This window comes from Vespa velutina, chromosome 8 (genome assembly GCF_912470025.1).
Source record: "Vespa velutina chromosome 8, iVesVel2.1, whole genome shotgun sequence".
In the NCBI taxonomy this organism is placed as follows: domain Eukaryota; kingdom Metazoa; phylum Arthropoda; class Insecta; order Hymenoptera; family Vespidae; genus Vespa; species Vespa velutina.
Genome location: NC_062195.1, coordinates 6,057,009 through 6,084,400, shown reverse-complemented (window position 1 = coordinate 6,084,400; position 27,392 = coordinate 6,057,009). Strand labels below are relative to the sequence as shown.

Here is a 27,392-nt window from a genome sequence, read left to right as displayed (position 1 = left end):
AATTTAACTCGAGGACATATCGGTAAACATCCGACTGTACTTTACTCCAGTTTATTTTCCACTACTTCTCGTTATGTTTTTTTTTTTTTTTTCTATTTGCGTTATTGACCGGTCGAAAGAGCGACAAAGAAGAGTAGAGCAAGCAGAGTACCGCGGATAGTTGCAGTGGCTGTGCGCCAACAGGATGTATATCTCTCTCTTTCTTTCTCTCTCTTTTTCTCTTTTTCTCTCTTTCTCTCTCTCTCTCTCTCTCTCTCTCTCTCTTTCTCTCTTTCTCTTTGTATACAGTCAGTCACGAAAACATTTACACACTTGGAAAATTTTGTAGTGTATACGAAACAATTAGTGTACACAATCGTGTGAAATTTTAGGAAAATTAAAAAATAATTTCTTTTTATTCTCTTTTAATTTTTTTCTTTGCTAATTTTCGTAGAAAAAATAAGAACTAATCGTCTATCAAGTAACTCTGTCGGCTTATCTGTCGTTTACTTAATTTATTGATAAATATAAATATCAAATGGGGAAATTATTTTTTATTTTCTTATTTTTTATACTTTTGTGCAAGTATTACCGTTATATTATATAACGGTAAATATCCAAAAATGTGTAAAATTATTAATAAAATTGATAAATAAGTAAAATAATATCAGTATTTTGTTATCGATCGATTTAGAAAAAAAACATTTATCTATGGTAAATATATAAACACAAAATATATATGTTAAATTGTTGTAAATTCATTAAAAAAAAAAAAAAAAAAAAAAAAAAAAAAAAAAAAAAAAAAAAAAAAAAGCAAAACAAAAATGAAAAAAATCTCTTTTTTATATGTTTCATCATTAATATAACGAAATTTATTTCCTCGTAAACGTATTTACTCGCATGCTAGATCGTTTTAATCTCTTTTAACATTCACGAAACACTTTTTGAACATATTTATCCGCATATTTCATCTGATTAATTAATTTCCATATATCTATACTTATTTAAAATTTCAAGAGTACATTTTTTTTCATTCAATGAGAAAGAGTAAAATGAAATAAAAGAAGGTAATCCAATTTTCAAAAGTATTCGAATAATTCTGTGACTGACTGTAGTATACTCTTTCTCTCTCTCTCTCTCTCTCTCTCTATCTCTCTCTCTCTGTCTGTCTGTCTGTCTGTCTGTCTGTCTGTCTGTCTGTCTTTGTCTGTTTCTCTCTCCCTTTTTTTTTCCATTTCTCTATCTCTATCTCTATCTTTGTCCATTTTTTTTTTCCTTTTACGAGAATACGGCTAACGCAAGCGTTGGAACGGGGTCGTGTGCATAAAGGTGAGAATCGTAGACCGAGCATTATGTATCTCCATTTTTAACGTTTCCCTATTTTTCCACCAACACCAGAAAAGCTTGGTTGGTTGGTTGGTTGGTTGGTTGGTCGGTGGTAATACTGCTGGTGTTGTAGATGATGGTGTTGCTAGTATTGGTGTTGGTAGATAGGTAGTGCTTTATGGTAGGATAGGAAAATACGAAACAAATGCGATATTCAAACGTGCTAAGAGACTCTATAGAGACACCTGTATATACTCAACACACACACACACACACACACACACACACACACACACACACACACACACATATATATATATATATAATGTTGAATACATAGATATATGTAGGTACTTACGTAGACTAGACATAAAAATCGAGTGGAATACTTTTTTTCGTGTCTTTTCTTTTTTAATCTTTTGATCGGGCTTGCTAGCTCGGGATGTTCTTTGTTTTCTATGAACGATACGTCTAACGATCGTCATTCAAAGAATCCTCTTTTAAAAACGAAACATATACGAAAACATCTTTGAGATTAATTTTTCTATTTTGAAATGAAACATATTTAGAAATATTATTAACGATAATCGGAGTTATCTTTGAGTAATATTATATTTTTGTACGTGCGTGTGAAGGAGAATATTTTTCATAAAATTCTGATTGAAATATTGGTTGAAAGAAAATGGATTAAAATGAATGGAAGAACATAACTATTGTTTTTAATGAATCGTAGAAATAATACAGTTTGGACTCCGACAAATTTTCCTAGATGGATTAAAAGTTTCTATCTAATTTAAGAACAAAATGTAATTTCATTTTCTAATATATAATATTAATACTATAATATATAATATAAATTGTTATATAAAAAAAAAAGAATAATATATTTAAATATTAAAACAAAAATAATATCTAAATCTATAATACAATTAACATCGAAATACAATTCTATTAAAATCGATCTCTCTTTCAATCACTGTAAAATATTTCCATAAAATATTTTTTCAATATAGCATGATAAATCTATGTATATACAAACATACATACATACGTACATACATACATACATAAATCAAATTTATAAACTTATAAGACACATACTCGTATTACCTTGATCATAACTATCAAGTCAAAGTACTTATAGTTTAAAGGACATCGCGATTGAGGATAATGTATTACATATGTACAATATATGTATATAATCGCATGTACAAATGTTATACATGTTATACATACATACGTATGTATATATACGATTAGAGATTTTACACATACAATCATGATGATTATAGATCGAAACTACGTCATGGATTAATGACGTTATCCTCGTATTTTGTCTGTAGTAGTCTTTGAATTATTACCGCAGCAGTGCACTCGAGAACGTAACCTTAAACTTCTTTACCTTAGTCCGTAGGTCTCTACAATGTATCTACAATAACACTTTCTCAATGTCAAATAGGATCGATGCGATTCGCAGTGATCTTAAATTAATTATCAACCCTTACATACTATTCCTTTTCTTATTTCTTTCTTTTTATTGTTTTATATTAATATTATTTCTTTTTCCTTTCTTTTTTCCTTTTCATTCTTACTCTTTTTCTCCATCTTCATCATCTCCTTCTTCTTCTTTTTCTTCTTCCATTTCTTTTATTTTATCCTTTTTAATTTTTTCCTCTCTTTTTCTTTTTTTTCTTTTTTTGTTTTAATTTTATTTCTCCCGAAGGAAAAATTAAGCTCGACTTACTCTATTCTTCTTCTTCTTCTTCTTCTTGCCATTCTTCTTTTTCTTTTTCTTCTTCTTCTTCTTCTTCTTCAACTTTTTACTTAAATTTTATATTTTATTTTAATTTTTGTTTGTTTGTTTTTCTTTTTTTTTTCTTTTTTTTTTTTTGTAATTGTTTAATTTGTATCTATTTTATTCCTCCCAAAGAAAGGATCAAGTTCGATTTTCTAGATTATCTCAAGTGAATTATTTATTATATTCAACGTCTCTCTTTCTATCTTTATCTATTTATCTATCTATTTATCTGTCTATCTATCTATCTGTCTATTTTTTCTGAAAGACGAAAGCAACAAATATATTTCTCTGCAATGTTCGCGTGACTATTCCACTTTTTTTTATTTTTTTATCTTTCTTTTTTATTTTTTTCTTTCTTCTACCGTAACGAAGTCCATTTAAAGAAGTTTGCAGGATTTAAATGCTCTTCTCGATACGCTACGTTGGCGGAGCAAAACGATCTTAAGAGAGAGAGAGAGAGAGAGAGAGAGAGAGAGAGAGAGAGAGAGAGAGAGAGAGAGAGAGAGAGAGAGAGAGAGAGAAAGAGAGAGAGACAGATTACGTGTTAACTATACAAATTAACTCACCAACTATTATAATTTTTTTTCTTCTTCTTTTTCTTTTCCTTCTTCTTCTTCTTCTTCTTGTTTGTTTTTTATTTTTCTTTATTTATAACTTCCTTATGTATAATTTACAAATAAATTTTAACAGATCTTATTATCTTTGCATTAATTACGATCGTAATTATATTTTTAACAATTCATTCGATAAGAAATAAAAATAGAATGGAAAGCGATAAATAAAATAAAAAATCAATTCTTTCTATTTCTTTTTATTTTTTTTTTAAAGTAGTTCACCGAAGAGTATTAGATATATAAGTTAATCACATATTCGATAATTCATTGATAAGAGATAAAAGTATGATTATAATAAAGATAAAAAAATAATATTTACTTTGTAAGGTGTACCAAACAGAAAAATTAATTATATTTTTGATGATTTATTAATGAGATATAAGAATATAATATAAAAATAATTCTTCTTGACTTTTTTTTTTTTTTTTTTTTTTAATTTGTTTTGTATTAAATAAGAAAATAAAACGTATTTGCAAATAATTTCCTTCTTGATCTTTAATGAATTAATTCGTTCAAGGTCGATTCGGGCATGAAGGGTCAATCATAATATTTTTTAACGGTACATAAGTTAGAGATTAAAAAAATGCAAGAATAATATAATTAAATGTAATAAAAATTAATTAATACTTTGATTTTGTGTTTATTTATAAAAATAATTTCAATTGGTAATAAAAAAAATGTAAGAATAATATTAAACGTAATGAAAAGTGATTTATTTTGATTTTGTGTTTATTTATAAAAATAGCTTGTTCAATGCCACACAATACATACATACATACATAGATACATTTCATACGTACATACATACATACATATATATATATATATATATATATATATATATATACATACATACATACATACATACATACATACATATATACATACATACAAACATACATATATACATACATACATGCATACATAAATGCACGCGGACACGCGAATATTCTTCTCGACGAATGGCGACCTTTTTGGTATGAACTTCCGGGTGGATAGGAAATAGCAGGATGGCGTGATCAATTGCACAGACCGAGAGCTTCTCTTGTCCGTTTCCTTTCGTGACGTTAATGGCGCTTCTCCTTATATCCGGCTATGCATTTTACCCCGTTAGCACCGCGTTCGTGCGTGTCCTTTGACGTGATACCTCATTCACTTATTTTTTTTTTCTTTCTTTTTTTTTTAACATCTAGAGAGAGAGAGAGAGAGAGAGAGAGAGAGAGAGAGAGAGAGAGAGAGGTCGAATAGATGTGGTATGTGTGCGTGTGTGTGTGTGTGTGTGTTTCTGCACTATCGAACGAAGCTTCTGCAGTATGAATGGATTCTCATTTACGATCGAGCTTTTATATCACAACGTTACGGATTTTTTCTTTTTTCTTTTTTCTCTTTTTTTTTTTTTGTTTAGAAAGCATCTTTCTTTCCTTCTTTTTTTTTCTATCTTTTTTCTTTCTTTCTTTCTTTTTCCTTTTAACTTTCATCCTCCATCCTCGAGACACTTTTTCTCGATTCATGTCTCTTCTTCTTCTACTTATCAACTTTTTGTATAATTTTTTCTCATATATATGTCGAAGTTATAATTACATTCGTTTTAACGAGTGAAAGGAAAAAAGATATAAATCATTTTTAATAGACATATTAGAAAGTAAGATTTTTTTCTTTTCCATTGAAAGTTATACGAATTTATGCCGTGACACGTTATTGTATTAGATCTTTGTAATTATTGTTAGAAGTCTTTTTCTTTTTTATTTTTTTTTTTTCTTCATTTTCTTTTTTCTTTTTTATTGAATTTTGAAAGTATACTTTTTTAATACTCTTTTAATTCGTTTACGTCGATATCATTTTTTGATCAAAATCGATCGTTGAAGTGATTGAAATTTGTCAGTTTTGTTTTTGCTTGAACATCGCGATAAGTCATTAATTTTAGCCGATAAATAATGTCAATATTTTTTTTATTGAATTTCAAGAATTTCAATAACAATCTCTTTCTTCTTTGTTCCATTATATTTCTTCGAAACTTTTAAAAGAGGCGATATGAATTCGAAATTAAAAGATCATGTGTATAAATAATTAAAAAAAAAAAAAAAAAAAAACATTCACATATGAATTAGTAGGATCCGTTAGTTTTTGAAAAGTAAAGAAAAAGAAAAGATAATTGATTTATTTTAAATAAATATTATGTATTAATTTTTTGTCAATAAGTTTCAAAGATAAAAAGATTGAGCGATAGCTTTCTTCTTTTTCTTCTTCTTCTTTTTTTTTTTTTTTTTTTTTTCATTTTTCGAACGAATGATCGTCGAAATCGATTATCATAGGAAAACTATAGCCGTCCATCATAAGGGTAGCTGTCTACGAATGAAACGTACCGCTAATGAACGCGGTAGATGGAGAAGGACGATTGCGTTCCAACGAGATTCCGTTGATTTACGATTTGACAGAAAGCAACGCCTGCTAAATCAACGTGATCGAATATGTTGTAATTGAATGAAATTCACTATTCAATTTACTAACACACTTATATAAATGTAGTTGTATTAATTTATTACTTTTAATATAATTAAAGTTTAATTTCTTAACGTACAATTAATAACGATGATACATTTAAATATTCTATAATAGAGCTAATTTTTATAATTTTTTTTCTTTTTTCATCTGAAAACATATTTTCTTTTCGATATTTTCTTTTTCTTTTTCTTTTTCTTTTTTTTTTTGTTGACAAAAGATTTCATCAAATCTATCTAATATTTATTAAAATTGTTTGTAAAATAATATAAAAGTAGATTTTATCTATTAATTTGTATTCTATAAGGGTAATTATTTTTATATGCCGATATATAAATATGTATTTATTTATTTATTTATTTATTTATTTATTTATTTATATATTTTGTATTATTATCATTAGTTATCGCTAATATTTAGGAATACATATATGTATGATATTTATAAAAATCTTTATAGAAAAAAGAAATCAATTGAATTTTTTTTGTGTTATCAAATATTCGTTATATCACACGTAAAAAATTTTATAGGGAAAACGTCGAATGAAATAGAAAATAAAAAAGAATATTAGTTTATTCAACAGAGTTTTAACGAAGCGATGTCCAAGAATGAAAGAGGAAGATAGAGATAGACAGATAGATAGATAGATAGATAGAGAGAAAGAGAGAGAGGAAGAAAGAGAGAGAGAGAGAGAGAGAGAGAGAGAGAGAGAGAACATGTTACAGCGAAAAAAGAAAAAAGAAATAATAAAATGGTTCGTTAAATCCGACACATTGATATGTACCTTTCGGTAGAACGAACAAGTGTATTTCTAATCGTGGTTGATTATTAAAACGACTAGAAGGTATTTGCTGCGAATTTACGTAGTGATAAAGCACGTTTAATGGGGAACATTGTTCCTGCTTTCCACATTTGCCATCCCTTTGGCCCTTTATCATTCCTTCGACTCTATGTTATCCCTTCGACCCTTTGCCATTTATCCTTCAACTTTCAGAGAGATAGAGAGAGAGAGAGAGAGAGAGAGAGAGAGAGAGAGAGATCGTTCGATCAAATACACCTGCCGTCATCATTCCTATCTCTTTTGTCAACAGATTTATTAAAGAGAAAAAACAAATAAACATAAAAAATAAAAAATGAATTACACTAGTTCGTTTATGTGTGTTTTAACGCATTCAATTTTTGTTCTTCTCTTCTTTTTTTCTTCTTTTTTTACATAATTTTTTTTTTTTTTTTTTTTTTTTTTTTTTTTTTTTTTTTTTAACGAATAATTATAGCTTTCACATGCACAAATACATTAGAAATTTTATATGAAAAAGAAAAAGAAAAGGGAATATTTAATCGTACGATTTTTAACAAGAGAAGCAAAATTTTTTTTGCAATATTTTATGAAGTTGAGTTTTGTTTTCGTTTTCTACTTTTTTTCTTTTCTTTTTTATTTACGGAAGGAATTATTTTAAAAATACATGGATAGATAATAAAAAGATAAATATAAAAAGTTTGAGAGATATTTTAATTTCAAACTTTTGAAAGATAATTATCGAAATTATCTGTGAATTGTTTTGTAAGTTATGTTAACGTAATCTTAAAATATTTTCAAGTGATATGTGAAATTGATTTTTTGCTTATAACAATTAAATTTTTGTTTATAACAAATTAAATTTACAAAATATATATATATATATATATATATACAATAAAAGAATAATTTACAGATTTTATAAATATTTTATAAAATATAAAAATTATTTTATAATAATTAAATAATATAATCATGCTATTGTATAATATATGTATATATTCTGTATCAAATAAGCAAAATATTCTTTAAAAAATGTAATGAAATTTTATTGTCTTTGTTGGAATGGAATTATTTAATAAACAAAATGATTTAATTATTTATTTAAAGATCATTTAAGAGAAAGAAAGAGAGAAAGAGAGAGAGAGAGAGAGAGAGAGAGAAAGAGAGAGAGATAAATGATGTTATATAATTTAAACTAAATTGTTAATAATTTAAATCAATATAAGTTAATAATTAATATAAATGATGTTAAATAATTCGTAAAAGGAAAAAACAATGAAAAATAATAAGCGCATAACTATTACAATAGATTTACAGGTTATTCGTGTAAATTTCGGAAATACGATTTGACACGTACGTACTATAGTGTATATTGTAAACGATTCAATGTGCATACTAGATACGCGTTCTATTTGACAGGAAGATACATAAGAGTGGGTGATGAAACGTGACTCGTCGAGATATAGTATCACAATGCCGAATTAATTATATTTCCAAACACGGAGATTTCATTTCTCTTTCTGCTCTACTTATCTTTTACGTACATACATACGATGTTTACCAATTTTATTTCTACGAGTCATCGAATACACAAATCTTTAATTAATAATGATTAACTATATAAAGAAAACAAACAAACAATGACAGACTCATTTATTAACATTTATTATATCTTTATCTTTTATGCTCTTTATGGAGTAATTTGTAAATATATTATTATTATTGTTATTATTTATGAAGATAAACATTTGTATATCCTAATGAATAAATGATTTATTTATTTATTTATATATTTATATAGTATTGATAGAAATAATAAGAAAATAATCAAAGAGAGTTTAATAAGTTTAAATCAATTTACCTATATATATATATATATATATATATATATATATATATATATATGCATTTCTCTCTCTCTCTCTCTCTCTCTCTCTCTCTCTCTCTCTCTCTCTCTTTCTTTCTTTAAACTTTAAATCGATTTACTATATGAAAAGGGAACTTTTAATAGGAAACTAGCCTGGCAAATTCGCCGGCATAGATCCTATTCCTTTTTGATGGATATATGAAATAAATATATAAGAATTATATCTCCTAAATTAATTGAAAGTTTCATATACCTATATTAAAATGAAATAGATTGAAAGCATGAGTGAAAAGTAATTATAAACTTATTTACTTTATTTTTAATTTAATTTATTTTTACTTTATTTTATTTTTAAATATTTTCATTGATTATTATTTAATTCTATTTATTTTTATGTTACATATATATATGTACACATATATTAATTTCTTTCGAGACATTACATTACATTATATCAAACAATAATATGTATAATAATTAAATTACAATCATGTTCATTTGTAGAAGATTATATTATTTTTAATTTGTTTCTTTTATTATTACCTATACGTACATACGTAAATACTTTTTCTTTGTTTATTTGTTTGTTTTTTTTTTTTCTTTTTCTTTTTACTTTTTTTTTTTTTTTTTTTATTTCGTTTCATATATCTAAATATGCACACGTGTATGTATACACACGTATATTCATTTTATATTTTTTGAATACGTAAAAAGGAGATAAGAAATAAAAACGAAAGATAGTTCATCTAACGTTAGAGCCATCAGCTGAATTTTATGGAGCAGATTATTCGGTTTTCAAGTGCGTTATATCTTTTCAAAGAGGATTCTCTGGTTCAGTCACTCACGAAAAGATTGTATCTCTTTCCTGAAGAACTTTCAATCTCCACCAAGTCTCTCTCTCTCTCTCTCTCTCTCTCTCTCTCTCTCTACCTCTCTACCTCTATTTTACTCTTTATTTCTCCTTCTCTCTCTTTTCAACGTGAATACGTATTTGAAACTTTCCCACTCTTTTCATCGATATTCCATAGAAATCGATATAAAAGTATTGAAACGACCATTCTATTGATAGGGGGGTCAGGGAGTTGCTTATTTCTCTACGAAAAAGAAAAAAAAAAAAAAAATAAATAAATTGCACATTGATCAAATGATGAATCGATAAAATAAGTTAATAAATAAATGATAAGAAAAAACAAATGCAATTGTTTTAAACGAACCTACCTGTCTCTGTTTCTCCCTCATTCTTTTTTATTTTTCCTAATTATCAATTAAAATAAATTGATACATTATAATAATTGATGAAATTAAATGAATTGACAAAATGATTAAGATAAATGTCACACATATCTACAAGTAAATGTATATGTTTACATAAATATAATAATTAAAAAAAAAAATTGAGGTCAATAGGATAAAATAAATAAATACAATTAATCAATTATTTTTATATTAAATTTATCAGAGAAAATATATTTTATGAATGTTTAATAATGCGTAATTATGTGTACTTGATTGAAGTGAATCTGATTAGTTCTAAACGTTAATCCTTTGAGAATGATTTTGAAGTAGCTTTACGTAATCGAGTCTTGTATTTAGAATTCACTTTCATATTCGTCAAATAGTACGCTTTTTCGTTATTTCTTTTTTTAGTCTAAAGAGAGAGAGAGAGAGAGAGAGAGAGAGAGAGAGAGAGAGAGAGAGAGAGAGAGAGAGAGAGAGAGAGAAAGAGAGAGAGAAAGGAAGAGAGAGAGAGAGAGAGAGAGAGAGATGTGTAAAACGACATCAAGGAGGACAAGAAAATAATTGTCGCGTCAAAGCTATAAGCTTCCTTTGAGCTTTCAAGCTTTTCTCGTTTTCTGAACGATTCTCTCTCTCTCTCTCTCTCTCTCTCTCTCTCTCGTTCTATTTGTCTATCTATCTTTTTCTGTTTCCTTCTCGAGGAAAAAGTACGTCATCGTACTCGACGTGATATTTCCACGTGGATGAAAAATGTGAGGACGTGTATTAAAAGGAGAAAAAAATAATATATATATATATATATATATATATATATATATATATATATATATATATATGTAACTTTTATATATAAATGTTTGTCATTGATAAGCATATGGAGACAAATTAGAGATACTTGTTAATCGACGACCTTGAATTATTCATTGGACAATTTTTTTTTTTTTACTGTCGAAATCATAAAAAATAGAGAGATGAAGAGAGAGAGAGAGAGAGAGAGAAAAAAGCAAAATGCTTTTCTTTATCCTGTTACGATATCGACATATGTCCCAAAGCGTGTTCACAAAGCATCTTCGAATCTCATTTTCGAGATTTTTCATTCGTTGTAAAGCAAAAGTTCGATCGATCGATTCCCTTTGTTGACGATTCAAGAAGAAACGAGAAAATATCGTTTGCATTTGTAATCCAAAGAAAATTCGATCTGTAAACTTCAAATCGATTTGAATGTACAATCGAAAAGATTTCTTTTGTCTTCTTTCTTTTTTTTTCTTTTCTCTTTCATTTTCTCTTTATCCTTTCTCTTATTCAATTAATCTCCATTATTAATAAATATCTTTAAGGTGAATAAAAATGTAGAAATAAATTGAGCAAAGTGAGAATATTATAAATATGGAGAAAGGGAAAAAAATGAAAAGAAAAAGAAAATTAAATATTTCTTCGATTATTATAAATATTCGTTATAAGATGATAAGAATTATTGTATGAATCGATGAAATAATTATAATAAAAATGATCAAAAAGAAAATGATTACAATATTTTAAATGAATCATAACTTCTATTTTCTTGTCTCTCTCTCTCTCTCACTCTCTCTCACTCTCTCCCACTTTTTTTCTCTCTTCGTTAAAGTTAAAAGCATCGCTAAGATGAGTAAGCCAAGAACATTGGATTTTATCAGACATTTTTATCTTGATCCATGCGTAACAGTTTCAGTATACTATGGATAAGGAACCTTTTACGGTTAACTTCCTTCGTTAGCGTCGATTTAACGTCACAATTAATCTCAACATTACTTTTTCCTCCTTCTCGACTTTTTTCTTCTTTATTTTCTTTCTCTCTCTCTCTCTCTCTCTCTCTCTCGTTCTCTCTCTCTCCTTTCTCTCTCTGTCTCTCTCTCTGTCTCTCTCTCTCTCTCTCTCTCTCTCTCTTTCCATATTTTTCTCTATCTTATTTTGAATTATTGTCATTAATGTCGAAGCTTTTAGTCTTAAGCGAACATAAATGTTCTCGTAAATGCTAAAAAAAAAAAGAAGAAAGAAAAAAAGAAAGAAAGAAAGAAAAGAAAGAAAAGAAAGGAAAAGAAAGAAAATAAAGAGAACCTCACGAAATGTTCTCTTTCTTAAATTCTGTAAAAGATATAATGTCATTTTCTTTTTATCCTTCCATCGTGAATAGAATTAAAAATGTAATAATAAAGAAGAAAAGAAAATTACGAGATATCCAATTCACATTGCGTTTGTCACAATTTTAATGTTTAAAATGGTTGACACTTTTATCGTGACTTTGAAGAGATTATACATAGATAATGGCAAAAATGAAAACAAAAAAAAAAAGAAAAAAGAAAAAAGAAGGATTTAATAATTAAAGAGAAATATTGTATAATCCTGATTGTTTATATTTACAGGATCACAGAGGTACACAATTGTATCTTGGTATTAATCATTGTGGCATCCTGACGTTTCAAGGATCGCGGAAAACGCATCATTTCCGTTGGTCGGAGGTCCAGAAAATTAACTACGAAGGGAAGATGTTTATCGTGCATCTGACGATAAACGAGGTGAGATTCTCTATAAGAATTTAAAAATTATAGAAATAAAAAAAAAAAAAAAATAAGAAGGAAAAAATATACGTATAAAAAAAGACAAATAAATAAATGAAAGAAAAGAAAAAAAAAATCCAAGAGGGAGAAAATTTCCCGGCAAAAGAAGAAAAATAATAGCAAAAGATTTTCATGATATTTTCTAAGATGTATTAAGAAAAACGATACGTGAATGTAATAATTTTCGATATCTCGATCGATCGATCGATCGATCGATTTGTTAATATGCTTCTTATTACGTTGGATCGATAATAAATCATATAAAATGATCATTCGTTATAACGAAATGCTACGATGGGTTCAGAAGTGTCCCGAAGCTATCAATCTCCATTCTAGATCAATTTTCCTCGATGCATATGTATGCAGATATCTATGTACATACATATTTATGTATGTATACGTGAAGCATTATACTGTCGTTTTTCGAAAGGAAACTTGGCTATAATTCGATGCCACTTAGAGATAATCAAATTGATATTTTTATTGAGAGAAGAGAGGAAATAGATCATTTTTAAATTATAAAAATTTTATATTATATATATATATATATATATATATATATATATATATATATATACACACATACACACACATACATACACACAGTATTATATTATTAGTATAATTAATATAATAATAGTATATTCCAGTATTAATAGTATTAATAATATTAGATTCTTAATACTATATAATATATTATATATTTTTATATTATATGATATTAATATACTATAAGTATACATAGTAACATATACTGAAGTATAGTAATACTTCAATATATAATATATAATATATTATGGCATATTTCTATATCTTTTTCTATATACACGTATATGTAATATATTTCTTCAATATTCTATCCATACTGTATTAATATTATAATTTTATATATACACATACACACACATGAACACACAGATACATATACATATATATATATATAATATAAAAATAATATTGAACTTTTAACTTTTTCCAAGCAACTTTTCGAATTAAACCATTGAGTTATCGAAGTAATTAGGAAAAAGAAAGAGAGAGAATTAGCGAATATACTTTCGTCGAAACGAAATCACTCGACCTATTTTTTCGATGTTCATCTCCGTCGGATGTTGACCGTACGATGGACCAAAAACGATTGCCAAGAAGTAACATCTAACGGGAGCGAATCGAGCCGATAACGGCTTTGACCACTTCCGTCAGATGATGGACCACCGTCTATATATCACATACAGGGTGGTCCAATAACTATTACCGTCTGAAATATCTCCGTTATTGTTGATTTTATGGGAATAAAATGGTCAGGACTAAGTTAGATACATTTTAAGGAGAACATTATCAGATTTATTAAGGATTCCTTTATCAGAGTTATTCTTGAAAGAGATTTCAAGATCATTAATAGATTATTAAATAAAATTTAACTGTTCTTTTTTTTTTTTACACGAATTAATACCTCTTATATTTTTGTATAATCAGTATTGATAAATGATTAATATTAAAAAAATTTATCTCATTAGTATCAATAGAATTGAATCTTTCTGTAAAACTAAAAATAACGGAGATATTCGAGATGTTAACAGTTACTGGATCACCCTATATATATATATATATATATACATATATATCATATATATCTACGTATATGTATTAACCACAGCTCGACAAAATGAAAGACATTTTATAAGATCTCGAAATCCGGTCGTACTATTGTATAACATTGTTGCTAACAAAATTCTGTAATTCAAAAGTGACGTCACGTGTTACATCATCATCAGATCAGCGTGTTATTCATTTATCCGTATAATCCCACGAAAAATAGTATTCCTGGATGATTCCGAGTCTCGAACTTGAAAATTCCTAGCTTGGAGCACATTGATACTAATGGAATTTACTTAATAGAAAAAAAAAAAAAAAAAAAAAAAAAAAAAATGAAAAGCAAAAAAAAAAGAAAAGTATTTCATGTAGAAAATGTCATTTCTATTCTAGTGGACATGCCACGACAAACGTACGAATTGAAAATTTCAAACGTTACTCCGTGTCCCTTGGGATTTTCTAGGTCAAATCGTTTCTTTTCTATAAAACATAAAAGGCGGAATGTCCTCAAGCTTTACACCAAATATTCACGTTGATACCGTTCGCTGCTTTAACTCTGTGTCCCAAATTTTTTATCTATCAACAATAATAGCTTTTTAAAATTTATCGTTAAAAATTTATCATTTGAAGAAGAAAAAGAGAAAAAGAAAATACATAAATGAAAGTAACAATCGAAAAAGAAAATTATAGTAGAAGTATATTATAGTATAGTATATTAATATTAGTATAATAGATTAATGAGGAAAAAATTTAGATAACAGTTTTATGGCTTAGATTATGCTCGAAACTTTTTTGAGTATCGATAACAAAAGTGCGTTTTAATTGGGATACTTTATTTAATATATATATAAAAAAAAAAAAAGGAAAACAAATAAACGGAGAGGAAAAAGAAAAGATTAACGATAGCAAAATTTTAATAATAATAGTAATAATAATAATAATAACGAAACTTTTGACCAAATCTATATTAACATAACGAACATAAAATACGTCTATTATGTTTTAACATTTTCAAATTCAATATATTTTTTAATGAAAACATTTGAAAAATTAACAATATACATATGTGTGTACATTTACAATTGGAAAAGGAGAAAAGAAACGAAATATTTTCAATATCTTTTTTTTTCTTGTCTTAATGATTCTATATATATATATATATATAGAATATATATATATATATATATTTTTTTTTTTTATCAACATTGTTCCTGTTAATCTAATTTTATTTTTAAACATTTTCCTTTTTTCTTTTTTTAATTTTTTTTTTCTTATTTTTTATTTAATCGTTCCTTCCCATTAACATAAGTCACGTGATAGAGTATCGACGGTCATCAGAGGGCGTCTTTGGTTCAGAAGAAGGGTTTCTCGATTAAAAATAATCCAATAGTGAACGCGACGAGGTTGCGGAATGGGATTACGTTTTTCTCGTATCGCGGAAAATTCAAAAGCTTATTGCATCCTAGTTGTATATACTTATATGTACAAAATTCTCGGTCGGTTTAACATATTAATTAGTTAATTGCGGTCTCTCCCAGCAATAAGAACCCTAACACTGACAACGCACAGCAATCACTGTGTGTTCTGTAAACTTTAACTCGCTCGATACGAGTCAACAAAGCGATTATTATTATCTCAAGTGACAAATTAATTTCAATTTACTCGTGTTAAATGTAAATTCCATTAGTATTAATCACTTTTACAAGAAATGTGAATTATTGTTTCTACGATCTCAATCATAATTTTGTTATATTCAATATTTTCGTATCTGTATATTGTACATATTTAAATGAAACAAATTTTTTTTTTGATTTTAATAAAAAAAATGGAAATAATAATATAAATAATAATAATGTATGAAGAAGAAATAATTAATTATAAAAGTACCTTAATCAAGTAATTAATTTTGAAAAATAATATCTCTCGATGAGAATACTGAAGCATTTTTAAAATTTTAAAATCATTTTTATATTCTAAATTTATTTCCTTTATTTTCTACGTATTTAATTGACACTGAGTGAATTTATTTTAATAAGAAAATATCTTAAAATGATTTTAAATTATTTACTTTACTTATTAATAAATGACACAAATTAGACATTTATCTTAATGAAAAATCAATGAAGATAATAATAATAATAATAATAATAATAATAATAATAATAATAATAATAAAAAAAGAGAGAAAAGAAGAATAATTAATTACGTATAAAAGTATTCTAATTAAGTGATTCGGTCAAAATGAATATCGATGATAATTTCGGTGTCTTTTAATTTTCTTGAAAGAAATTGGTATCGAAAAAACCATTATGCAAAATTAAAATATATCAAAATTAGAATATATTAAAAATTAATTAGAATAATCGCAAAATCTTTCGTACGGTTTGACGGATGTAATGAAGCTTCAGGGATTCTTCACGTAACTCATTACTCTCTCTCTTTCTCTCTCTCTCTCTCTCTCTCTCTCTTTCTTTCTTTCTTTCTTTCTTTCTTTCTCTCTCTCTCTATTTTTATCATGTTTGTATATCTGTACATGAAAATGTATATATGTGTAAATATATATATATATATATTTACACATATATATACATATACATATGCATTGATTACGACCAAAGTAATCCCATTATTTTCCACTGCCGGCCGCTCTGTCCAGGACGTGAGGACAAAGGTGAGTCGTTTCTTGGCAGTTGCACGTGCTATTTGTGTCCAAGTAGGTAGAGAAAAAGATAAGAACAGAATTATAATAATTATACGTATACGTTAATAAAAAAACAAAAAACAAAGACACACGGATACGCATATATATACACACACACAAACACACGCACACATGCGCACGCACATACACAACATACGAAAACAAAAGTAGAGACTAGAGACTAAATAGATCGACAAATTCTTTCTTCTTTGATCTTGATTAATAATTTCAATTATAACGAAAAAAAAAAAAAAAAAAAAAAAAAAAAAAAAAGAAATAATGCAATTTTTTGGATTTAGATTAACGACGTACTCTTAATTTTTGCTCTTTGTTCTGTTCTTTTTTAACGCTATTTTTTATATAGTATTTTTTGCTTATATATTTATATTTATTAAAGTGTAAAATTATTCAGATAGTTATGGAGGATTTTCGGTTCGACAGAATGATGCGAGCTCGAATTTTTTCAATGGACGATTGATATTCGTAAAATATAATATTTAATAATAGTTTACGATAGTTTCGTCAAGATGAGTTTTAATATTTTTTCTTTTTCTTTTTTCTTTTCTTTTCTGAACAGATCTATATAGACGCGTTCATTATCTTTTTGATCCAACAAATAATTTTCTTTCAAATTAATCAATGTCATCTTCATTTAATGAAATTATTGAAAATTCGTTAGTGGTTAGTGTTTTAAGTAAATAATTAAATATCAATTTGCAATAATTATTTTCAAAAGAAAATGATCTTAAATTTTTCCATTGAATCGTATTTCTATTCTTTTGGTTTCAACAATTAAATACTGAGGTCATTTTTATTGCACAAAATTAATTAGAAATATCGAACTATTGCTACTATTTGTCAGTAGTTTGTGTTTAAAAAATGGAAGAAAAAAAAAATAATAATATAATCGAAAGTTCGCAAGCATTTTTTAAAAGACATAGGTAAGAATTCAAAAATTTTCTAAATATAATTTTACAAAGATTTCTAATTTCTTGGAATTTAGCAATCAAGTTCGAAGGTCATTTTTATTTTGCAAAATTAAATGATATTGAAAATTGATAAGTTGTATGCAAGTGATTGGTGTTTGAAAAAAGAAACAGGGGACAAAAAATGAAATAAAAATATTCATATATTTGGATCCAGTTATCGAATATTCAAGGTCATCTTCTTTCTACGATATCGATTAGAATTATTGAAAATTGATGTACATTATTTCTCGTGGAAAAATAAAAAAAAAATGAGACTTTTCCAATGGATGAGTTGAGTTCATCGAATTAAATCGACATTCGGGTCATGCAAACAAGGAAACCTTCGAGGTCTATGAAAGTTCAACTATGTGCTGATTATTCATCGTGTTGTACCCGTCAGAGCTTGTTTCCGTTTACACAATCATCAAATAGAATATTGACAATAAATGTGAAGTTTCGTCTTTAATGTGTATATATGCTTTTACGTATGTATGCGAATTGTTTCACATTTTTTTACGGAATAACTCATTCATATAACCGGTCTGATATTAATTACGATATTAATTATATATTGTCAATGTATTGCAATTTTATTATGAGAATGCATAAGGAAGAATAATCTTGAATAGTATGTATTTTTTCAATAATTAATTTTTTATTGATTTTATTAATCGTTTTGTCTCTTTAATTTATGTCAATATTTTTAAATAATTTTGTTAAACGAAGATGACCTTGACATTTAATAGCTGATTTGATATGTATTTTTATGACATTCTGTATAGAGGATTTAATGAAGATGACTTTGGCATCACATTTTCTGCTTTTCTTTTTTTTTTTTCTTTTTTTTTTCCTAACAAATTTTTATCAAACTCATTTTTCTTCTTTTTCTTCTTCTTATCTAATACGAAGTTACAAGATCGTTGATTTTTTTTTTTTCTCTAAGCCCTGTCGTTTTCTGTCTGAGACGAACGTTCTTTTAGATCCGATTGGATTAGCGAAACAAATGTATCGTAACTTATACGTTTAGTAACATATATCTACATACTTACATACATACATACATACATACATACATACATACATACATACATACATACATACATATATACATACGTACATATTTACATATATCTATATATATATATATATATATAGTCGTAGCTTGCTAATTATTGCATTTATGTGCCGAGAAAAGCACCGTACGTGCAGTTGGAACTTCGTTAATTAAAAGTTCGCTGATTCGAACGCGAATTTAATTAAAAGTGTCGGTTTAAAAATCTTTTTCATTCTTCGTTTTGTTTTTCGTTTCTTTTTCTTTTTCTTTTTTTTCTTTCATTTTTTTTTCTTTTTTTTTTTTTTTCTTTAGATATCGTACTTACATTCAAAGAAACTTGTGAATCTATAAAAACGTTCGGATTATAAGAAAAAAAAAAGAAAAAAAAAAAAAAAAAGAAAAAAGAGAATGAGAAAGAAGCGATTTTCTCGATTATATTATACATAAGGCGTATTTTTTTTTCTTCTTTTTTTTTTTTTTTCTTTTCTCTTTTTCGCTTCCAAACGAATGATGCAATTTTGGAGAATATTTTTCTCGGTGCATGGGACTTAAAAGAGGTGTCATAAGAACCATAGAGTAGAGATGTTTTAGAACAGTCTTGTTTACCACGATTTTCAGAAAAAGCACACAGTCGGATTTAAGTGTCCCACGGGTTCAAATTGCCGTCACGTATGGAAGTGCGCCATCGAGCAAATGCTGTTTTTCACGTAAGTACGTCGTACCTCATAAGGACGACTATTACACATTTTTCTAATCATTATCGTTTATATATATATATATATATATATATATATATATATATATATATGTATATATAGACACATATACATACACATACACATACACATATATGATTACAAATCTCGAAAAGAGATATACAAGAAAGTATATGTACATATATATTATTCATCTAGAGATAGAAATCTGATATTAGTATTTATTGTATAATAGAAAAAGATTTACGTTTAATCGTTCGATTGCTCGGTCATATCTATAGTTAGAGATCATAGATCAGCTTTAGCTTATATCTTAGATTAATTAGTTAGTTCATTTCAAATTGATCTACGCAGATTTTTTTATATTTTTTTTTTTTTTTTCTTTTTTTTTTTTTTCTTTTTATCACCGATCATACAAGAAAGAAGTAATTTATACTGTGATGAATTTATCTATCTTTTTAATCAGAATATTTTCTTAATAAATTGTTGATTATGAAAGTGATGTGCGTCGTATGATTTTTTTTTTTTTTTTTTTTTTTTTTTTATTGAAGTATATCGTTTTTCTTTTCTAGAAACGATAAATTTAATTTTTTTTTTGTTTTTTTTTGTTTTTTTTTTTAATTATATTATACTTAAGCCACACTTTCATAATTATATGATATATGTATAATGGACGAAAAAGAAGATTATGTATAAACCAAGTAGGGAAATAATAATTTAATTAAAATAATTATTTTTGTCACGTTTCGTGTATTCGTATAATATGAAAAACCATCTAATAACATCTCTACAATGATAAAAAGGAAAGATTATTTATAAATGAAGAGAAGAGAAATAATTAGTTAATTAAATAGTATATTATTCATTTCAAATATACACTTTTATATACGTTTAATATAAATGCATATAAAAAATATCACAATAATGTGCAAAAATAGAAAATTATATTATTCACGGATTATTAATAATTAACAAAATTAATTCAATTAACAAGATTATTAGAATAACAACAAAAAAAAAAAAATGAACGAAACAACAAATTTTTTAGAAAACAAAGAAAAAAGAATGAAAGGAAAAAGAGCAAACGCGATGCTAAATAAAAAATGTTGATTTATTACTCGAATTAATGCAGTATCGAAAGAATTTTTTTTTCAATAACTCTCTCTCTCTCTCTCTCTCTCTCTCTCTCTCTTTTCTATCGTATTTGTCCTTGTCTTTCTCTTGTGAGATTCATTAACGTGGCTGATTCAGGTCGATGCAGTGTTTCGATTTATACACTATGTGTCACACTGTTCGACGATGTGCAATAGCCCGGTATACCGACACGATGTGACGTATGCATCGATCTAATTGGATATCTCGAGGTGTACCACTGGACCTAGCTAACCCTCTCTATTTGTTCACTCAACCATCCATGTATAGAGAATGTCAAAATATAATACTATCTCGATTTGTTCCGCAACTTTGTTCGATGCGGCAAATTGTTTCCATGAAAGTTGAATCGAATTGTTCATTTTGTTTCTTCAAGAGAGAGAGAGAGAGAGAGAAAGGGAGAGAGAGAGAGAGAAAGAGAAAATGTAATTAATTCATAACGATTTTAGAAATCTTTAAAAGTTCTTATCTTTTTAAAGATTTCATTTATTTATTTTTAAAGATTAATTTCATAAAGAAAAAAAAAAAAAGAAGGAAGAAAAGAAAGAAAAAATACACTTTAGATAAAAATTATCGACGTCCTTGAGAAAAGTCGTAAAAAGTGGAAAACGATCCTAGAAAAAAAAATAAAAATTATTCCACCATATAATATTTACTTTTTTGAAATCATTCGAATTATTGTCATAAACAATATTGTCATGTCACTTTAAAACAGAAAGGATATATTTAGTTGATCTCTTACAATTGAGGCAACTTATATTCTATTGTGCCATTTAGTCGATAGAAAATACTTGGTAGAATAAATGGAAAGGAATATTTTTAAAAAGTCGAAAGAAAGAAGTGTCAAGAAAATGTATCGTTGCTTGTATCCAGGAGAAAAAGAGAAATAACCGGAGTTTCTCACCGATCGAGTTTTACGAATCGGGTCAAAGCCTTTGTCGGTTTCTCTAAAGGGTAGGTAAACGTGCAATGTGCATCGGCCGTTTTACCTACACACAATGTATACATATGTATTTGTATATAAGGTGATGGGATATATATATATATATATATAAATATATATATATGTATATATATATATATATAATACCTACCACTTTCGACTTTCTTTTCCTCTTTTTCTCTCGTATCGTTGGTGGCACCTATTGTTTAAGCTCGAGCACTACGCGAATTCGTTCTAGCGTGAAATATACAAGTCTCGTAAAAAAAAATTTCTCGGACCTCATCGTTCATCATTTTTAAAGAGAAATATTGGCAAGAAAAAAAGAAAAAGAAGGAAAATGTCATTAAACGACGAATATCGAACATGGACTTTCTTCCCCTTCCTTCCCGTCTCCGACATTTTTTTTAATTAATTACTCCTATCAATAGAAAAAATTGGATTTATGATATTCTTTCCACCTTTTTTTCTATTTTAATTAAAATAATATCTCTCTCTCTCTCTCTCTCTCACACTCTCTCCTTCTTTTCTTTATTTTTTTTTTTTTTTGTTAAATTATTAGTAATTGAAAAATATGTTCGAAAATGATTTATAAAGTGTTTATCAAAAATTTACGATTCAGTTTAGTTTTATTTAATGAAAGATAATATTACGTAAAATGAGCATAAAAATTATTACTACGTTCATTATAGTTTCCTTGGTTTTTTTTTTTCTTTTTTCTTCTTTTTCTTTTTTTTTTATTTTTTTTTAATTTAAATTATATTTCCTATTGTACGTATTCGAATAAATTTACCCTTTAAAAAATTATTACAATGTTTATTATCAAAGATTTGGAAAGAATTTTTAAACGAACAACACTTTATATTACTGTATAAAAACAGAAGGAAAAATTTTTATACGATTTCATCCTCGTCAAGGATTTAATTTTTCTTTTTTCGTTTTCAAATATATTTTTTCTCTTTCTTTTTTATCTTTTATTTTATTTTTTTTTTTTTTTATATTATGCCACGATCGTCACGTCTAGTACCAGTAAAAAGAATTTTTCAAACAGGGAAACGTAGAGTAGCGGGAAAAGTGAAGGTTGGCAGGCTTGAATCAGACTCTTTTTCCTCTCTCTCTCTCTCTCTCTCTCTCTCTCTCTCTCTCTCTTTCTCTCTTTCTCTCTCGTGCTCTTTCAACGTGCTTGAATAACGTCGAAATCACCGCTCGGGTAAAGACAAAAGCTTAATTGTGTGGTGCTTGGTATATATATATATATATACACACACACACATATATATATTTATACATATGTACTATATCATAGAATATAAAATATTACATGGCTCTATTTGCCCGTGTCGACGAGCTTTAAAATTTTTTCCCTTTTCAGAATAACGCTATTTTTTTTTTTTTCACGGAGAATTATTCGATAAAACATACCGGAAGTCATTTGAAGTAACTATTGGACTAATGGATTCTAGTTGTAGAATAATTAGTAATTAAGCAACTAATTGCAACATCCATCTACTCTTATTCTCACTCTCTCTCTCTCTCTCTCTCTCTCTCTCTCTCTCTCTATCTATCTATCTATCTATCTATCTCTTTCAGTTCTACTTGATAAACTATTATAAATGAAACTTTCAAACGAGAAGTATCATTAATTGCAAAATTAGAAAATTTGTTGGCATTTGTTACAAACATACGAAGGAATAGGTCGTCGAGTGAATTTATTTCTGTTTTTTTCTTTTCCCTCTTTTTTTTATTTTTTTTTTTCTTTTTTTCTTTTCACGATAGCAATTAAATGATTAGTCACGTAAATTTTTTCTCTTATAATATAATATAGTTCAAAGAATAAATCGGTAAAATGAAAATTAAATTTGTAAATGGGTTTTCTACATTGAACATGACAATTCATGCAATTTCCATACTTTTCTAGATTCATATTATTTAATTGGCTATTTATAAGTCTTCGTTTGTTTTCTTTTTTCAATCATTTTCAATAAAAATGTAATACTTTTCGTAAAGATCTACGCATCAGGGGACAGACTTTATTAATTTACTTTTTTTTCTTCTTTTGTTATCTTATAAAGAAACTTATAAAAATAATTATTTCGTTCTTGAAACAAGATCGAACATTTAATAAATGTTTTATACATTAAATTACAATTTTCAATATAAATTTTCCATTAAAATTTCAACCAAGCAGAATAATAAATATAACATGAAATATATTTTAAGTTATGCAATATCGACAGCTTTGATAAATCAATATAATTTAGAATAATAGATATATCATACTATTTATTTATTAAAGTACCAACTTCTCTGAAACATTATTGGTTTGAAAAGTTATAATGTTGTACAATTACATATAAACAATATAATATGATATAATAACAATATAAATAATATAATTCATTATACTCCAAATTATATATATTCATATATAATTTATAATACAACGCAATATAATATCATTTTCACATATTTTAATTAAATTAATATATTATAATTATATATATATCAAATCGTTAAGATATAAACATTTAAAAGTTCCAATACTAATTATTAACAATATTAATTATCAACATCTAGTTATTCTCATTTGACAAATATTTCAAAAATCTTTCATTTCTTTTTTATCAAGCTAAAACGTACCATGTATTAAACCTTCAAGTTATTAGTGGGATCTTTCTAATAGCTCAACGTGCTTCGAATGAAACGGTCGAATTTTCTACAGAAAAGAAAGAAAAAGAGAGAGAAAAAGAGAGAGAGAGAGAGAGGAAGTAAGAGAATATTAACTATCAACCTCTTTCTTTCTTTCTTTCTCTTTTTCGGTGACGATAACCTGACATGCACGACCGACACGTACTACGAAATTTATGCTTCGCATAAGTTTCTTCTTTGCGAAAGAGAAGGAAAGGTGTACAGCACTAACATGCGAGATTCGCGATATTTTATCGGATCTTCTACATCGTTCGGTTAAAATCCACGTAGGCGAATGTTGCACGACTCGCCATCACGTAGTGCCATTTTTTTTTTCTCTCCGTCAGTCAGCAATACCTGACTTTTCGTTTCTCTTGGGTGTGCTAAATGAGCTAGAATTTTCACGGTAATAATATTGGGGTTGTTTTCTTTCTTCTTCTTCTTCTTCTTCTTTTTTTTTTTTTTTTTTTTTTTTTTTTTTTTTTTTTTTTGTCGAACGTGAAGTATTATTTTAAGTACAAACAAAAATTAAAATACGATCAATCTTCAATGGACTAATTTTTAATTCCGTTTGCTTTATTTTAATTCGAAGAAATTAATTTTAATAATTATTACATTGAAATTATTAATTTTCAATGAACATTTCAACAGAATTAATATTTAAGTTATAAATTTAATAAATCAATTATAATAATTATAATATTAATTTATAATATAAATATAAATTTATATTATAATTATAAAATTTATAATTATAATATAAATATTATAATACGAAGAAATATTTTAATAATAAATATGGACATTTAAAAAAGAACAAAGGAATCTTTTTATTTCGTGAACTTTCTATAATACTATATATTTTTTAAGTGTCATACATTCATATATATATATATATATATATATATATATATATATATATATATATACATCTGAGATTATTTTTGACAAGAACATTAATCATATTATTTCAAATTCAAAGATTATTTTTAAAGATTAATATTTAAATATAATTTTATGGAGGATTGAACATTAGAATATGAAAATATCGGAGTTTATAAAAAATAATCGAATCAATATGTGACTTTTCAATTTTGGAGAAGTCAAATGTACAAATTAATTTACTTTGTTTTAATTAATTCCCTCTCTCTCTCTCTCTCTCTCTCTCTCTCTCTTTCTATATATATATATATATATATATATATATATATATATATTATTTTTAATTTTATTAATTACAAAATTATTTTAAATGAACTTGCTTTGTCTCACTTGAAACTTCAGTTTGCCGAAAGCATCGGATGCACCTGTCGTCAGTGGTGGATCTATATTCTCTTGGGGCACTAAATTCAAATATACAGGACGAACGGAAAGAGAAGTTCTGGAAGAAACGGGTCCACTTAGAAAGGAGGAACCACCTATTCAACGTTGTCAGACAACGTGTCTTAGAAGAAAAGCAAGCAGTGTACCGGCTACCCCTAGCACCCCTAGTCAGGACCTTGTTGAAATACGTTAGTATTTAAATTAAAACATTTTTTTTGTTTCTTATGTGTTTTTTTTTTTTTTAGAATTTTATATATATATATATATATATATATATATATATATATATATTAATATTCTTTATTAGAATTTTTTTTTTATACAATTTGTATATTTAATACAATTTAATATTTATACTGTATAAAAATTATTGAGAAAAAGTCATATTTTATAATATTTTATAATATTTTGTATGTTATTACAATATAGAGTAAGTGATGGGCAAATACTTAAGTATTCGTACAGTATCAATAAAAAAATACGAGTACTTTCTTACCGTAGGAATATTTAATTATTTCACTGCATATAATATTGGAATATGCATTCTTTTTTCTTTTTTTTTTTTTTTTTTTTTTAAATAGATTCATATGCTTTTAAATTAATAAATAATTAATAAACAAATTAGTATTTTATTAATAAATAAATAATGTTCTCTTAGATTATTAATAATTAAATCTTCCATTTAGATATATGGGAATATCTCTGAAATTAAAAATCATAAAAACTTAATTCATTTTAGAGTATCATTTTAAAAGGCCTGATTTTTCTTTATTTTTCATCCTATTGTTTATAATGAATTAACAATTTGTTATAAACAATTTCTATAAATAAATTCTTACGAACTAAATTTATCTAAGTGTATATATATATATTTATAAGTATACTTGAATTCATATAAATATTATTAAATTTTATCAAACAATATTAAATATAAAAAAATTTTTCAGAGTGTCTACTACTACTTCTTTAGTTTCTATTTGAGTCTCTATTATTCTAAGAACATATAGAATTTATTATATATTCGTTGGAATTATTTCAAAGACTGATCTTCGAAATACAAACTTTGTATTACATCTTCAAAGCTATTTTTCTAGATTATTTGGAAAAGTAGTAGTCAAGACTCTCTCGAATTGAATTTCCTTATCCCTTGACAAGGACAAGAACGTTTTCACAAACGACACGCTTGACACGTAAGAATGTTCTCACAAGTAGATTATCAACAGGTGTTCACCAGTCTTTCATTTCCTTTGAAACTTTTTCTTATTATTCTCGCGAACGTGATCGACTTACAAGATCGATCATACTTCTTTTTTTTTTTTTATCGCTCGAAATCAAAAATGTTTCGATCTTTCTCATTTTTATACTTATATTATGTATATTATATTCAAATACATATATATATTCTTTCGACGATTTGAAAAAATTTATACGACAATTGAAAAGAATTTATTCATAATTATTATTACATATTAATCAATAATATCAAAGACAAATCATATGATTTATAATTTATCTAATCTTAACAAAGTATAAAACATTTGAGAATAG

General features: G+C 26.2%; 1 protein-coding gene across 4 annotated transcripts in view; it reads left to right on the top strand.

Annotated features, from left to right (window-relative positions):
- LOC124951105 (A-agglutinin anchorage subunit) overlaps positions 1-27,392 on the top strand; it is an 86,611-nt gene that overhangs the window by 53,519 nt on the left and 5,700 nt on the right. For 2 of the 4 annotated variants that reach the window (XM_047498909.1, XM_047498912.1), the window contains 4 exons: positions 12,518-12,670; positions 16,959-17,015; positions 19,644-19,732; positions 25,806-26,032. In XM_047498909.1, coding sequence (XP_047354865.1) covers positions 12,518-12,670; positions 16,959-17,015; positions 19,644-19,732; positions 25,806-26,032 — 526 coding nt within the window. The remainder of the gene's footprint in view (positions 1-12,517; positions 12,671-16,958; positions 17,016-19,643; positions 19,733-25,805; positions 26,033-27,392) is intronic. The other 2 variants (XM_047498910.1, XM_047498911.1) reach the window with 2 other exon arrangements.